Genomic DNA, 17,500 nt, shown 5'->3' with positions numbered 1-17,500 from the left:
TCTTAGCAAGATTTTATGAATATGCGTTGAAAATAGACACTAATAGTTTCGGGTTTTTTCGAGGAAAGCACGCCTGATCTGTTAAACAGTGGGTGCGACGTTTGCAGTGAATGTGGTACCATACCTTCCCTATGTTTTATGTGGGCATTATTATGCCTACATACTAAAGAAAAATGCGACAGAAATCGATTAAAATGCACACCGAACATGTGAAGAAAGAATTTGATCGTTACAACATTGGCAATCAAAAGGAACGAAAAATGAGGAACCACATCTTCGACACCTTGAATTCAATGGAGCCAGTGCGACGCCAAAGCAACATTTGTGTGTACTTGGGTTATATTGGAAACGACCACATTGGTGCTGACCCGGAAAAGTACCGCATGGTGTAGTTTTGGGAATGACTTGATTGTTACAGCATTGTTCAGCAAAGGGAACGTAAGAGGCCAGACCACAGGGTAATATAGTGCAACTGGCTTGGACAGGAATTAGCTTATTGAAGCAACACTTGTGAACCTGCGGATTATAGGAATGACCAGCGCAGAAAGTAGAAGGTGGGTTTGTAAAACATGGGACGATCCTTGGAACCGGCTGATTTTGGCAGCACCGTTGAGTCTGTGGAACCCAAAATGTTAATCCACAGGGTAATTTTGTACAGGGTGAATTGGGAGAAATGATTTGACCGAAGCAACATCTGTGACTTTGAGGACTGTAGGGAAGGCCACCACACCGGAACTGCGTCGGAAAAACTGGGCAAGGAACATTCCGAGGAGCTACTGTATTTTGGCAGCACTGTTGGGTGTGAGGAACATACAAGGCCTGTCCACAATACAGCTTGGTACAGGGGAGGTGGATCGAAATTATCTGATTGAAGCAACACTTATGTATCCGACGGTTGAATTGTAAACCACCACATATGACAGAGGCTGAGTTTTTGAAGCATGGCACAGTCCTTGGAATGGCTCGGTTGTTACAGCATCGTTGAGTGAGTGGAACATAGAAAGAATTTCCGCAAGGAAGACTGGTACAATGGGCACGACGACGAATTATCTGGCCGAAGCAACATTGACTTCTCCGTGGATCAAAGAAGAGGCCACCGCATTGGAACTGGGGAATTCGTGGGCATGGCACTTTTCTGGGAGATACACGATTGTGACAGCATCTTTGGGTGCGCGGAACATAGAACGAGAGTCCGCAGGGCTTCTTGGTGCATCTATCTGTGATGCGTAAAATTTGACCGTAACAGCATTTGTGAACCCGAGAATTATATGGAAGGCCACCACACCGGAAATGTATGGGAAATGGAGTGCAGGGTATGCCCCTGGGAATAACTCGACCGTGACAGCATTGTTGGGTGTGTAACACATACGGAACCCCATTACACCGACGTCGTCGGCATCGATAGTGAATGGGCACTACCTGACCAAAACAGCACTTCTGTAAACGAGGACTGTAAAAGGAACTTCCGCATCTAAATTTTTGCAAACATTGGGTAGGTGCTAGTGTCTTTAACACAATGCGACCATTACAGCAAACGTATGATGAATGACTGTAAGGAATCCTTCCATCGCAGCAGCGTTGATTGATGGGATCGTATTGACCGCTTCCACATATGCCAAGGGCCGCTGAAGCGAGAGTGGTATTTCCACCTACGGGTTAAAAAGAAGGCAGTCAGGCTAGGTAATCATGATATATAGGTATCACTTGCCGATTACAGTCGGGCTTTCATGAAAAAAAAAAAAAAAAAAGCCGAGATTGATGTGCAAAACAGTGCGGTCATTGAAAGCGCAAGAAAGCTCTTTAAAGTGATGGGTATTACTTATGTGTCAGTAATTCTAGAATACTCGTTCATTGCCAAGTTTCAGGACTTAAAAAGAATACCACCGCGGTCCAGAGTCACGTAGTAAGGAAGTATAAGCAACTACGACGGCTACGGTGACGAAAACGTCACTTTAAAATATAAGTTTGAGCTACATTAAGCATTTCACAATTTTCCAGAAATGCGTTCAACACGTGCAGCACGATCATTTTTCTGCTTTTAATCAATGATATCACTGCTTTTTGGCGTTGTCATTGCTTTTTCTTAAATTTCAATGCACACGTGGCTTAAAAAAACGAGCAATAGATTCTGTAGAGTTTGTTCTCAAATTGGAAGTTTTTAATAATTCACACTGGGGTTTGGGTAGTTTTACGAAAATGTCAATGTCCAAGCTGTTCAAATCATTTGACAAAATTCTTATCGTAAAGTGACTGCGGTCTCCGGGGGCACAGACGGCGGATGCGGGGGGTGGGGGGGGGAGGGGGGTGACGGTTGACCCACGTTTATGTTTTGGATATCTCGTCAAGAATGCTGAACGTAGCATTTCCGAGCTTCAAATATTTCAAAACTTCCGGCGAAGAATTCCCTTAGAACCCCACTACAAGTTAGCGTCTCTGGCAATGCTTGTTAGCCCACCCCCCCCCAATGCAAACTACGCTCCGCCGTCCCCCGGAGTTTTCTAGAATCTAGCCGAAATGGAGTCAACGATATTGGCATTTATGAATTATTACCTTTGTCTGTCAACAAAGTGTTGTTCCCTTGGTTAGCACTGTCTTCAATCGTTTCAGTCAATTCTGCATAATCTTCCTGATCTTCACTGGTCTCTGAATAAAATAATCATCTTGTTGAAAGAACTCAAACTGAAAAGGCTACAATTAGTATGTTATCCCTAACTTTAATGGTCTAACTTCCATATGTCTCAGGGCCGTAGCTAGAAAAAAAATTGTGACCGAGGCAATGTCCATAGTCAAATTCTAGGTATTTTAGGCGTTTATGATGAGTACATTTTCAAGCCACGCTTTATTTTAAAAAATCACGAAAAAAGGACTGAGGCACGTGCCTCGGTTTGCCTCATACTGGCTACGGCCCTGTGTCTCCCACACATTCAGTGGTATAGCAGCTAAGTCATACGTTCGACTACTGTTATAGCAAGTACTCTGATTAGAAACTAATAATCTCTAATGGAGAAAAGATACTTAGCAATGTAAATGTCACTTTATCTGAAGTAGTATTTTGGTATAAATCTTTACATAATATCTAAATTACTACTATGTACAGAGTAGAATTTTTTACTTCTTCCGAGATGTCATCTTCATCCTCTAAATTGAATATCAGTAAAGCAGAAAGGGGATTTGTCATCGTAAAATTGGAATCAACGCTGGGCAGTGTCTTATCATCTATTTATTAAAAAGTGGGTGACACTGAGACTGTTGTATTTTTTGATGAAATCAGTGGCTGAGTGGCTTCTTAGCTCAGTTGGTAGAACATTGCACTGACATTGCAGAGGTCATGAGTTCAAATCCCGTTGAAGCACCTGAATTTTTCTGGTGATCCATTTCATATATCATTTCATCGTTGATTCATTCCTCACGGGAACATTAGAACCCACAAATGACCAGCCCCCAACGTCAGTGGCTTCATTAGCTCAGTTAATTAAAGCATCGCACCGGTATCGCGAGGTCACGGGTTCAAACGCCGTTGAAGTCCTAAACTTTTCAGGCTTCTCTACGCAATTGCAAAAATTTCGTTAATAACTGCGAGGATTAGTTGTCCCTTTCGAACCATCGATATCTTAAGAGTTTTGATCATCGCAATTATAAACGGCAGGAAACCGTGAAAAATTAAGGCTCGAACGGGATTTGAAGCCATGACCTCAGTGATGCAGGTACAGTGGGGTACCAATAGGCCATTTCCGAGTTCATGTCTGCCTCCTCTTCAAAGCGAGTCTAAGTGCGAAGTTTTTGTTATGAAAATTAGTTTTCATTCATATGTAAAGTAGAACTAATTACCATCACAAATACTTCGCACTTAGACTCGTTTGAAGAGGAAGCAGACATGAACTCGGAAATGGCCTATTGAGCTATCACGCAAGGCGCTGGTCCCTTTTGTGAGCTTATGGTGATTCTGCAGTAGAGGATGCAGATATGCACCTTGCCAGCAGAGCCTTTCTTAAATCGACGAGAAAGAAAGGACTCTGCAGAAATAGTGTAAGGTCTTCATTGAGTATGCGAAAGTCGTTGCTTGGAAACAATGTCAAACCCAGGCCAAGCCTCGATTGCACTCCAAGACGCCCTATTGATTATTGCATTGAAGGCTTGATTTTGACCTTCGCGTTGTCAAAAATATAATGCGCAGACTGCCTGCACCAGTTTGACTGGAGTGATTAGCCCAGAAACTTGGGCTCCGGCGACTTAAAAGACCTGACACGATTTCTGCAGAGCCTCTCTTGCTACCGCTCTGGTGAGCTTTAGAGAGGCTCTGCTCGCAGGGTCCAGATATGAGAAGGCCATGCATATATGAAAGACATCATTTATTTGATTTGTTGATAGAACTGTTAAGATTTTATGTCATAACGACTTTCTTTGAAGCCAGATACTTTGACCTAATGGCTTAAACAGGATAAGCTCAATGTCTGGCCACAAACCACCAGTTATTGGAGGGCTTCCCTTGACTTTGATAGTTACCGCTTCGTGGTAACTACAAAACGTTGTCACTGTTTATTTGTAATAGAGTTTCAGGTGACTGTCTACAATACAACTGATCTACGGTAAGAAACTACAGTAATGTATCATTATTTCATCCTAAAGGTCTGAAAACTCTGATTTCTGTTTAAACGGGATAGGGAAATCGGAGAATTGTGTCTTAAACAGGGTCAGGGTTTGCGCGGCCGGGCCGCACCTCCCTATCCAAGCATCTGTTCAGTACGCCCCCCCTCCCCCCTCCTCCCCGGCCTTTACCCCAAAATGTATCAAAAGAGTTATACCTTCGTTTTCATAGGTGTCTTCTTCATCCATATCCTCGCTTTCTTCATCTTCCTCTCCATCCGGGACAATGTCATTTTCCGGGTATTCGCTGAAAGCTGAGATAGATAGATAGCAAAAATGACTTCGGGATTAGTAACTTCAAACTCTCTCTTGACAATTGCAGGACATTTAGTTAATTATCAAATGAAGAACTATTTATGAATAGCATATATGAAAGACATCATTTATTTGATTTGTTGATAGAACTGTTAAGATTTTATGTCATAACGACTTTCTTTGAAGCCAGATACTTTGACCTTAATGGCTTAACCCAAAATGTATCAAAAGAGTTATACCTTCGTTTTCATAGGTGTCTTCTTCATCCATATCCTCGCTTTCTTCATCTTCCTCTCCATCCGGGACAATGTCATTTTCCGGGTCTTCGCTGAAAGCTGAGATAGATAGCAAAAATGACTACGGGATTAGTAACTTCAAACACCCTCTTGACAATTGCAGGACATTTAGTTAATTATCAAATGAAGAACTATTTTTGCCGCGTCTGAAGATTGACTAGCAGTGAAATAATATATTTCTCCTCATCGCAAGTAATGACTTAAAACTGAGTCAACCTGAGAAAAGGGAGCATGGATAGCGCAGTAGTGAATGCACTGGTCTCCCATTATTGACCTGGGTTTAGTTCATCGGCCCAGACACAGTGTCACATGGATGACTTTGTTGGTTCTCTACTCTGCTGCAAGAGGTTTTTCTCCAGTTATTCCGGCTTGCCCCTCTCCTCCCTCAAAAAGAAACCTATGATTTGATTTGATTTGATTTCTGTACAGCGGTTTCCCAAATAGAGAACGAAATACACCCGGCAATTAAATTAATTTCATTATCATTTGATGTTCTCTTCTTTCCTTTTCATTGGATGAGAGCCCAGCAGGTGACTTGCAAATAACTGCCCACAAATAAGTGTTTTGCCGTAAATAATAAACTGCTCATGCGTAATTGAAGCCTGCGCTTTTGTGTGAAAATGGCAGTTCGCTTTCCTGAGCTTTCACAAAGTGATTTAATTGCTGGGAGTTGTGAAAAACAAACTCACTCATCGAATGATAAAACAATTATTGAACTCGCTTATCGCAAAATATAGTGATTTGTCAGTGTCTCGCAGATTAATACTTTGCTCAACCTCGCCCAATATATGTTAATTATTCTTCTTCTTCTTCTTCTTCTTCTTCTTCTTCTTATTATTATTATTATCACGAAAACATTATTATTAAGGGATATTTGTTACCTTCATCGTTATCATTGCTTTCCATCTCCGCAGCGTCTTCCTTTCCTTCAAGCAAATTTTCGTCGTCTTCCATGGATTCTGAGCAAAATAAAAATTGAGACTTGCGTGAAATATGTTACTGATGGAATGTTAATGTTAGAGCTGGTTTTGTCTGGGGTTTAGAGATTGCAATTTAAAAGTTAAAATTTGTTGCTTAATGGTTATTTTATTTCAGCGACTTTACTCAGGTAGATGTCGATTCCTCGAACAATGTCAGAAACAAAATTACAACGAAATGTGAACCCCTAAATGAATGCTGATGAGAGTTGATGGGGAACGTATATAACAGATTCATGAAGGCTTTCTAAAGTAAAGGTGAGATCATGATTTCGGAATGCAAAAATATAATGTTGGAAAGAACCTGACATATTGTAAATTCAAGAACTGCTGTTATCTTCTTTGATACAACCTACACTGGGCGAAAACTTAAATATGGACAAATAGCTCGGTTATACCGCGAATGTCTTGAATAATCACGACTTGTAATTTTAAATTTCGTTCGACGACGCCCTTAAAAGTAGCTCGTAGAGGCAGTGTCAGCTTTAGCGTCCTGTTTAGCTCAGAGCTTAAATTAAACGAGCTCGTAGATCGCAGTTCAGTTAGCCTAATTTTATCTTCCAGTTTTCTATTTCATATCAGAATGGTCACGGAGGCATAAGCGGAGAAAACCCACAAATTAGCAGGAACAACGAGGTAATTAAGTATGATGGTGTCCGTTTCTCGCAAATCCTGAAAGTTTCCAGGCCTTATTCGAATGTCACAATTCTCTCTTTATCTCAAGAACGGAGAGGTTTTTAGTCATGAATCTCCACAATCGTTGTGCTTTTTGCTATCTAGAATCTATGGTTAAAAGACCAGCTTTCCAAAACAAGTGGATGGCAGTTTTGGACCCCAAAAGTTGTCGGGACTTCTCGAGAAACGGAGACTCCTGTTTGCAAAGAGCAGGTAAATCAGAAATTATTTCATCCTTTACCGTCTTTCAGTTCTTCTGTTAACCGGTCAAAAGAAAGCTCGTCGCCGTGGGCTTGTTCATCGTTTTCGATTGTTAATTCTTCGAGGGGAGAAATCTTCTCGCTTTCTGCACTTATCGCCAAAAGAGGAAACGTAGCCAGGAACAAAACGATGGCACAAGTTACTCTCACCATCTTGAAAAGCTAATTCGCCAAGGGGAATCTCTTAGCTAGCCTTACCGAATGAAAACTCCCTTTTATCCAGTTTGTTTCTTGCTTATATTGAGCGAACTCCCAAAATACTCATCACCGAGGACCCAGTGCTTGAGTATTCGTTGGTGTTTTAAATTGTTTTACTAGTGAACGTCATTAAACATGAAGGGTTTAAGTGTTCATCAATATTGTGATCTCTGCCTTCGGTCAAGTCGGTAAACTGAGGATGAATTAGATAGATGTGGGTGTTTAAATGGATTTCTATGTTAATATCAGCCATTCGAGATAATTTTAAATGTACATTTAAAAAATAGGTGTAGAGAAGAAATTTACGAGGCCCAGAAACGGCAAACTTAGTCAATAACTATCAATATATATTTGTAAAAGTTTAAGATTTCACTCTCCTTACAAGTACCAGTGAACCTGAAACAGACCTTACTAAAAGCCAGTGCAAAAAGGGAAATTTAGCACTTTCTGGCAAGTTTTCGTTTTATTAATTATTATTATTTCGTTGATTATGCAAGTTCAATACTTTTAAAGCCTTGTATGGAAAATAACCAAGATAAGATATGACAAAAACTCTTTAAATAAGATCAAAAACAGAAAAGTAAGCCACTTCTATTCGACAAAGCAGGACAAATATTAGGGCAGCTATAGGCGGATGTGGAACTGCTGAATTTGCAATGATAGAAATATAAAGTCTCTGAGTATACGGAAAATTTAAAAAAAGTAGATAAATGAATAAAATAATGAATTTCTAAAATCTTAAAATATACAAAGCCATTATCTAACTTTGCTATCAGTAGGAACTTTCAATGAAAAATTAATTTGATTTTCATTCTTTTCAATGTTCTTATTTTGTGAGTGGTTAAATGGGGACTAACTTCCAACTACGGTCTACACTATAAATTTCTCGGCCGGCGTATTATTACTCAAAGTGCCAGTTGTGAAGATTACAATAAGGGCCCTCTCGAGCATATGAAATTGAACGAAAATTAAACGTGAAACAAAACAGCACAAATGGAGATAAATAAGAATAGTCGTGATCAAAGAGTGATTCGATTAAGAGTTACATTCCAAGAAACAGGTCTACCACCATACTAAAGGCCCGTATGTACTGGGCAAATTTTAGTTTATTTTGCGAAAAAATCTGCCATCATTTCCTTGATACAAGTGCGCTCGGTGATTTGTTTTCCCCACCGAATTATATAGCTGGTAGTTCATCCGCAATCACGGTCAGCATAGCTATTATTCTTTAACTGTCCAATTACGGATTAATTTAGATCGTTTCAGATAGGGTTTTCCTTTAAAAACAGGAAACTGTCCAATTTAGAAAGTATAGGACAATTTGTTTAAGCTAATCAAATCCCACAAAATACAATAGGTAATAGAAACTAGCCAATCAGCACAAAGCATAGCGTCAGCGCTGTTGTCTCTGTTTATATCAGTTGACAATGGCGGAATTTGCCAAATCAGGACTTTTTCAGCGATATCACCGCAAATGAGAGATTTGCTACGTTTCCGGAAGAAGAGCTTGCCAACCTGAGAGGCAAATACCAAAACTAAAACAGCTCCAAGAGTACAAAAAGTTGGCTGAATGTTTTCAGAGTGGAAGGTGCAGCGTAACGAAACTAGAAAGTCCGAAGATATCTCTCGTCATGAGCGACATTCAGTTACTTGCTGTTTTTTTTTTTGCTGAAATTAGAAAAAAGGACAGTCACGAATACGAAGCAGAAAGTTTGGCTGTCATGCAGTGCTCGTTGTACCTTTATTTAAAAAAACTGTGGCAGAAACTACAGTATTTTGCGAGATCGTGAATTTGCAAATTCAAGGCAACAACTTGAAGCGAGCGTAGGGTTACAGAAAGCGAAAAAATGTTTCTCGTGCTTTAAACGAAGCGATATTTTTAGATGCTTACATGACGGTACATATTCTGTATACGGATATTTGAACTCTCGAGTTAATTAATTCAGGCGCTTACGTTAGTTAACACTTAAAACGAACCTACAAGCCACTCCCTTTCACATAATATAAAACTTAAGATTAATTTTGGAAAATTGGACATCTTTTTTAGAAAGTACTCAACTTTCATACTGGTCAGTGATTTGGCACGATTATAAACTGCAAATTACGTTCTTTACCCAAGCATAACTTAAAACGAACCTACAAGCAACTCACTTTCAGACAATACAAAACTTAGGATTAATTTTGGAAAAATCGACATCATTTTAGAAAGTACACAAAAATCTGGTTTTATCAACGGAGTTGATAATGTAAATTGACCACCGTCAGGGATTCTAAAAGCAGAGCGAATCGAGGAATTATGGGTTGTGTGTAGTTTTTATAGCAGCCTAGACACAAGGTTAGTGGTTGTAGCGGTTAAACAACAAATGAATAAGGGGTGTAGTTTCTAAAGAAACTGTGGTGCTGCGTCGGTGGGGAAGTAGTACACAGAAATTTGGTTTTATCAACGGAGTTGATAATTTAAATTGACCACCGTAACAAGGATTCTAAAAGCTGAATTTGCAAATTTAGAAAGTACTTAGAAAGTACTCAACTTTCTCAGCGGTCAATGACTTGCCGACAATTATAAACCGCAAATATTTACGTTCTTTACCCAAACATTACTGAAAACGAACACACAAGCAAGCCACCCACTTGTGCATAGTATAAAACTAACTTAGGATTAATTTTGGAAAATTCGACATCTTTTTAGAAAGTGCTCAACTTTCATACTGGTCAGTGATTTGGCAGGATTACAAACTGCAAATTGCGTTCTTTACCCAATTATATCTGCGACAGAAAAACTTGAACAAATCGATGAAGAATAAGAAATGAATGCTCGAAAACAATGCTCAGCATACACATTCATCAGCTACAAGCGACACAATCGGTAGGGGCATTGGGATCCTAGCTAAGTTGCGTCATTACTTTTTTCTTGCCATTTTAAAAGATATATTTTTATTATATAAACACCAATGAAATACCAAGTGAACTTTCGTGAGCGAAAACTTGCATTTTAAGAGGTAAAATCCAACGTTTCGTCGCGACGTAGTCAAAATGGTTTCCCGACCCGCTGAGATGCTTCAGAAAAAAGTAAAGCATGTTATCTTCACATGTAAAACGGTCACTGTTGCTATGGTTACATGTAAAAACGCACCTTTCCATGGCTTTCGTGAAGTAGTTTAGTATTTTATTGGTGTTTATATAAAAAATAGAATATTACGTGGCTGCTTGGAGATACGAGATTTCTCTTTTCTTGTTGAAAAATATTTCACGAGTTAGCTTAGCGCACGTGTGAAATATTTTTCAACACACGAATGACGAGAAATTTCGTATCTCCGTGAGGCCATGTAATATCCTCTATTTCTCTTATTTACTCTCTCCTTACATACGGTGTTACCATGTGTGGGGCAATACCTGCGTAGCTGGTACATACTTTAATTGTATTGCAGAAAAAGGCAATTAGAATCAGTACCTTTTCCCAGTATAATGATTATACTTCTCCTTTGTTCAGAGATTTGATCATTTTTCTCCTTTGTTCAGAGATTTAAACTTTGAAATACCTTTACGTTATATAATATTTAAGATGTATCATGCCTAAATTTCATTTAAATTTAAAGTAATTTCTTTACCCCTTCAAGAAAAAAGTATGAAAAAATACGCTGGTCTCCAGATCAGATATTTTAACTCTTGAGTTCATTGTTTCAGGCATTTACGTTAGTTAACACTTAAAACGAACCTAAACGCCACTCAGTGTCACACAATATAAAACTTAAAGTTAATTTTGGAAAATTTGACATCCTTTTAGAAAGTACTCAACTTTCACACTGGTCAGTGACTTGCCGACGATTATAAAATACAAATTATGTTCTTTTTCCAAATATCGCTTAAAAACGAGCCCGCAAGCCACCCACTTTCGCAATATATAAAACTTATGAGTAATTTTAGAAAATTTGACATCTTTTTAGGAAGTACTTAACTTTCACTCTAATCATGCATCTCATATCCAACAAGCGCGGGTGGAATAATTGTTTTATTAAAAACGCCCCCAAAACATAGAAAACTAGCCAACAATAAAAATAAAAAGGCCCAAAAAATCACGCATATGCTTGCCGTGTTCGTAGATCATTAGCCAATAAAAACTCATACCCATGATGGCTTAGCCAATAAAAACTCTCGAATTGCGTTATCCAATGATCCAGTTTTTAATAAGAACATCAGTTAGAACAAAAATAAGACACAAACAGCAGTGATAAACATATTGAACTTGTTCATTTTGATTATGACTTGACGTTTCGTATGTGCTCTACATACATTTTCAAAAGTAACCGTTGAAATTTAAAACAGCTATTTATATATAACAAAGCGGATGAGGGGACTGGAACCTAGATTAAGCAAATACTTAACAGTAAAATATATAATAATAATTATTATAATAATAATAAAAACAGTAAGATTAATAAAGCATTAGCTTTTCACTTCCGACGTTGACGTTGAAAGCTGGCTCAAGCTCATCCGCTTTGTTATATATAAATAGCTGTTTTAAATTTCAACGGTTACTTTTGAAAATGTATGTGGAGCACATACGAAACGTCAAGTCATAATCAAAATGAACAAGTTCAATAAGTTTATCACTGCTGTTTGTGTCTTATTTTTGATCAGTTAGAACGTCAGTTAGATGTATGTAGGTTTTGGGGGCAGAGCGTGAAGACAGGCGGTAAAGAGAGGGTCCCGCTGGGTTACGCCAAACAAGGAGATCTTTCTCTTTCACAACAGTCAGTATTGTGCGGGGTTTACACGACCTCCTGTTAACCATAAAATAAACCGTATGGTCCCAGACGCTATCCAGTTAGTTCAGTTTTACCTGAAATCCAGGGTGCACAACTGAAAAGATGTGAAATATAGCCAGCATTTAGCAAGAAGTAATCTCGTATCTGGGTTTCAAAGAATAATTTCGGTATGAATAGCAAATAGTGCAGGGCATTTGTCAATATAGAAACGACTTTTTCATTTCAATCTAGATCATGGTCGCTATGATGCAACATCATTGCTTTTATAGAATGTATGGGAATCACATCGTTATTAACATTACGTTGCTAATAATTAATTTTAAACGTGATACCACACTTAGTACTATTTTAAATCACAACTTGACACACTTGAACCAATTGGCTACCGCTAAGTGCTGACGCATTAACACTGAGATCATTGTATGATTATAATAAACTTGCTTGTTAAATTGCAGTTCAGTATAATCTATTTATGTGCATTTGAAAACTTTAAGTTGATACTTGCGCAATATTAATGAATAAAAGTGAAGTTAAGCATTCGTCAATGACCAACCAGGTATAGCCATCGAAGTGTTTAGTGTTAGCTTGGTCAAGGGCGCCCTCGTAAGGTTGTGTTCCATCATCATGAAATATCATAGTTGTCACCATATACCGCGCAACTCCTTACAAATTTCAGTTTCATTGGACAGGACTGACCGTTGAAAGATAAGGAAAGGAACTTTATTTAAGTGTCTAGTAAACCGCGCACCGGTGGGTCAATTGGTTGGTCATAAGGCTGCCATGCGGGAGGTTGTGAGTTCGACTCCGCAGCCGGACCAACAGGGTCTTAAAATAACTTAAGAGAAAGCGCTGCCTTTGTAATTACATCGGCAAATGGTTTGAACTTTCAAGTCTTCTCGGGTAAGGACTATAACCGTAGGTTCCGTCTCACAGATGTCTTCCATGTCATAAGTTCCCTGTGGGACGTTGAAGAACCCACACACTAAAGTAGAGTAGGGAATGAAGTTCTCGGTGTTGTGGCTATCCTTTGTGCGAGTGTTCTCTCCAGCAGAAGTGGCCTGCTTGGCAGTGATGTCTCCAAAATTAAAAAAACGCCGGTGGTGTATGAGGCCACCTTAACAGAAACAGCTTTAAGTCAAAAGAGACTGCCGAGGGCAGGAAGATGTGGATGTAAATGTAGATGTAGGCTTCCAGTGCTGGAGCACTAATTGGGACACCGTAAACTGAGATCAACAAATCAAAGGAAATCAAATCAAATAGTTTTTGACGAGAGCCTGAGGAAAACCGGAGTACCCGGAGAAAAATCTCTCGGTGCAGAGTAGAGAACCAACCAACTCAACTCAAATATGACGCCGATTCTGGGAATCGATCCCGGGATGCATTGGTGGGGGGCGAGTATTCTCATCACAGCGCCATCCCTGCAACCCTGAAGTCGTGTTCACAAATGTTAAAAATCTTGTCTGTCCCAAGTAAGTAAAATCCTTTATTTAAAAACACGATTAGCGTTTAAGCAACGACAGCGGCGACGGCAACGAGAACGTCATATCAAAATATAAATGCGCGTTATTGTAATCATGTCGAGATTGTTTCAACCTTTTTTATATGGCAAGGGTGTGATATTCCTTCAAAAATGACACCGGTCGGAACGGCACTTAATTTAGGGGAGAAAATGAAAATTTATCCTCGAGTGCTGGCGTTCTTGATAATACCTCAAATTAGACTGCTCCTTTTATTTTTCAAGTTTATTTAAAAAAAAGGGAAACGCGGGCCTGAGTAACTTCGAACGTGGTCGTTAAACTTGTTCATTAAGATGTAAATATTTAGAGAAATGCTAAGTCCATCAATGGATAGGTTTTGACTCCAACTATCATTTTATTACGCAATCTTTCTGGCACCAACCCAGCTGACCATAAGAAGACTAGAAACCACGAAACAAGACATAACCATCCCTACTACAAGTACGACAGCTTCACACGGTAAGCAAATTCATTTGATATTTAAGACAAATCACTCTCCGGCTTTCATGTCTGTTATGCTCATTTTGGTAATATCGAATCAGCCAATTGGCTGGCTTAGTTGGTTAAGCATTGAATTATCGTGAGAGGGGGGGGGGTCGTTGGTAGAATTCCGGGCCTGACCAAAACTCAGGGTATTGTAAGGATATCTGCAAATCTCCGCTGTTGACAAAAAAAACCGTAGCCCCCGCCTTGTATCTTTTGTTGTTAATTAACTTATTGGGGCATATACAGAATAATCACACAGGTCACAAAGAACAGGACAGTGTGTTCACGACCGTCTGTGGTGTCCTCTGCAGGGCACACTGAACTTGTCCGCCTGTGAATAACATGTTGATTCATGTTGTATAAGCGCCCTGCTATTTACCATCTCATATCCAACGCGCGCTCATGGAATAATTGTTAAATAAACCTCTTCGAATTCTGTTTTCAAACAGGTCCATACAGCAAAGATCCGTCTCACCACTTTGAACAGCGATTCCGCTTTACAGCCGGTGAGTATGCTTTGTAGGTTTTGCCCGCCAAAATAATCCTCTTTAAGGCCGTTTATCTCCTACTTCAAAGGTTAGAGCATGCTCCTCTTTTAGGGCTGTTCAACCAAATCTTGATACGGGAAGGGTATTTGAAGATTGATATTTTTGTTATATTAAAGATGAAGACAGTGTCACCATCACCATTTTCTGTCCGTTTGCGGTAGTTTATCAAAGAGGTTTTTTTTAAAAGGCTGGGTTGTAAATTCTCTCATTGGAAGTCACTGATTGGTTCCACTTTTCATTTAGATGTCAACGAATCAGGGCCGTAACCAGTATGAGGCAAACCGAGGCACTTGCCTCAGTACTTTTTCGTGATTTTTTTTTAAAATAAAGCGTGATTCTAGTGTTGTCTTTAAAATGTAATCCTCATAAACACCTAAAATACCTAGGAAGAGAATTCAACCATGGACATTGCCTCAGGTCACAATTTTTTTCTGGCTACGGCCCTGCGAATGCAGTGAGAACAGGCATGGATGTGAGCAACATTGTGTTAATGATCATGGCAGCTATCTTTGGAATTGCCGGAGTGGATTTATGCTCGACAAAGGCCGGAAACATTGTGATGGTAAATAAATAAATAAATAAATAAATAAATAAATAAATAAATAAATAAATAAATAGATGCTTTCTAGTTTTTATTTACCTATATGCTATCTGGCGTTTTTCGCTACCATATTGTTTCATTGAAGCATAAAAGATTAATAGGCCTTTTTCAGCATAGTGATCACATGGTAATACTGCAACGCAAATTGCCCACTGAGACATGTCCCAGAGCGCAATTTGAGTTGCAGTATGGCGGTTTTTGTACCATGTGATTTCTAAGCTGTAAAAAGCCTTTTTCGTAATATAGATTTCAATTTCCAGATAAATCATTTTAACATGACGGCCATGACGTCATAGTGATTCTTTAACCAAAAGGTCCAGAGCCCTTTTAGCTTCTGGTGGTAATAACGCACCAGAATTTCTTGCGAGAGTTTGTGGGGTCAAGCCCCGCGGAACAAACAGATAAATTGCTCAACCTCTGAATTCTATCGGGCTTCAAAAATTGAGCTATATCACGGCTGGGTGTCGGTGTTTAATCAGGACTGCTCAAGCCGTATAGTGCCAACCGGAACGAAAGTTCCGTTCTTCTTCCAGCGGGAACAGTTATGTCGAAATTAAATAAACCTGAAAATGAAATGCAAAAATTTGGTTTTATCAACGGAGTTGATAATGTAAATTGGCCACCGTACAGAGATTCTAAAAGCTGACGTTTCGAGCGTTAGCCCTTCGTCAGAGCGAATCGAGGGATTATGGGTTACGTGTAGTTTTTATAGTAGAGTAGGAGCTACGCTATTGGTGGTAACATGGCAACGTGAAAAATAGGAATATATTAGTTAAATGAAAAGCGTTCGTTAATACCGTGGGATTAAGGGTGCCGATTTGAAAGATGAATTTTTGTTCCAGATTCTTGCGGCTTTCCGTCGTACCTAGATGTAGGGAAAGGCCGCAGATAGCCATGTGTTTTTTGGAGTGGTTAGGCAGATTGAAATGGCGAGCGACTGGCTTGGATGCATCCTTGTCATTCTTCTCAACATCGCGAAGGTGTTCGCGGAATCGGTCACCTAGTCGTCTACCTGTCTCACCAATGTATAATTTATTGCATAACGTGCAGGTTATGCAATAAATGACATTTGCGGAGGTACATGTGAAACGATCGGTGATCTTAACAGATCGCTTAGGTCCCGATATCTTGCTAGTGTTAACAATGAAAAGACAAGTTTTGCATCGTGAGCGCGCGCATTTGAAAGTGCCGTGTTGCTCGTTAGTTTTGAGCGCGCTTCTAACTAAAAAGTTGCCTACGTTTTTGTCGCGTTTGAATGAAATAAGTGGAGGTTGCGAAAAGATTCTACCAGTCTCGGGATCATTTTGGAGTAATTTAAAATTACTAAGAATGATGCTTTTGACTGCGTGATTATGAGGATGGAAAGTGAGGGTGAATGGAATTCTGTCATTCTTATCTTTTTGTGACGTTTGTAGTGATGACTGTTGATCAAATTGTTGGGCGCGATGATGGCCCGCTTTGACCACAGAGACAGGATAGCCACGTTTTTCGAAGAACTGGCACATCTCCTCTGATTTGCTGGAAAAATCGGAGTCATCACTACATAGACGTCGAAGTCTAAGAAATTGAGAATAAGGGATGGAGTTCTTGACATGTGATGGATGTGACGATGAATACAACAAATAACTGTGTGAATCAGTAGGTTTGTAGTGCACACTAGTACATAGCACGTTGCCTCTAATAGAAACGTTGATATCTAGAAAAGCCAATGAAGTTTCCGAAATTTCCCAGGTATATTTAAGAGCCGGATGAAAAGAGTTGACGGAGGTTATAAATTGATCGAGTTCTTCTCTGCTGGATGAAATAGCGCCGATGCAGTCGTCGATGTAACGGCCGTAGAGTTCAGGTTTGGGGCCGTTGTACTGACTAAAAAATTGGTGTTCAACATATCCTACAAAAAGATTGGCATAGCTAGGTCCCATTCTTGTGCCCATCGCTACACCATTAATTTGTTTGTAATAGTTGCCGGCGAATGAAAAACAATTAAGCGTTAAAACTAGTTCGGCAAGGCGGAGGAGCGTTTCCGAGCTAGGTTCTTTGACAGTGCGTTGATCGAAAAAGTGTTTAAGTGCTTGAAGACCTTCGCTATTAGGAATGACTGTGTATAGAGATGTAATGTCCATGGTGAAAATAAGTTTGTCTTGGCCGGAGAAATTGAAATCGCGGAAAATTTGTAGTGCGTGTGTACTGTCTTTAATGTATGATGGCAAAGATTTGACGATAGGCGTCATAATCCTGTCTAAGTAGCTAGAAATGAGTTCGGTGGGGCAACTACAG

General features: G+C 39.5%; 1 protein-coding gene across 1 annotated transcript in view; it reads right to left on the bottom strand.

Moving 5' to 3' along the window:
- LOC138045434 (uncharacterized) overlaps positions 1 to 7,273 on the bottom strand; it is an 8,601-nt gene extending 1,328 nt beyond the window's left edge. The window contains exons 1-6 of the mRNA XM_068891944.1: positions 7,089 to 7,273; positions 6,077 to 6,154; positions 5,139 to 5,234; positions 4,803 to 4,898; positions 2,551 to 2,643; positions 1 to 1,649 (exon numbers count right to left, since the gene is read on the bottom strand). The exon at positions 1 to 1,649 is cut by the window's left edge and continues 1,328 nt beyond it. Of these exons, the coding sequence (XP_068748045.1) occupies positions 190 to 1,649; positions 2,551 to 2,643; positions 4,803 to 4,898; positions 5,139 to 5,234; positions 6,077 to 6,154; positions 7,089 to 7,260 (1,995 nt within the window). The 5' untranslated portion in view covers positions 7,261 to 7,273 and the 3' untranslated portion in view covers positions 1 to 189. The remainder of the gene's footprint in view (positions 1,650 to 2,550; positions 2,644 to 4,802; positions 4,899 to 5,138; positions 5,235 to 6,076; positions 6,155 to 7,088) is intronic.
- Positions 7,274 to 17,500: the final 10,227 nt, after the last annotated feature.

The sequence above is a fragment of the Montipora capricornis genome, chromosome 4 (assembly GCF_036669925.1).
Source record: "Montipora capricornis isolate CH-2021 chromosome 4, ASM3666992v2, whole genome shotgun sequence".
NCBI lineage: Eukaryota > Metazoa > Cnidaria > Anthozoa > Scleractinia > Acroporidae > Montipora > Montipora capricornis.
Note: the sequence above shows the minus strand (reverse complement) of the source record. Positions and strands in the feature narration are given on the sequence as shown.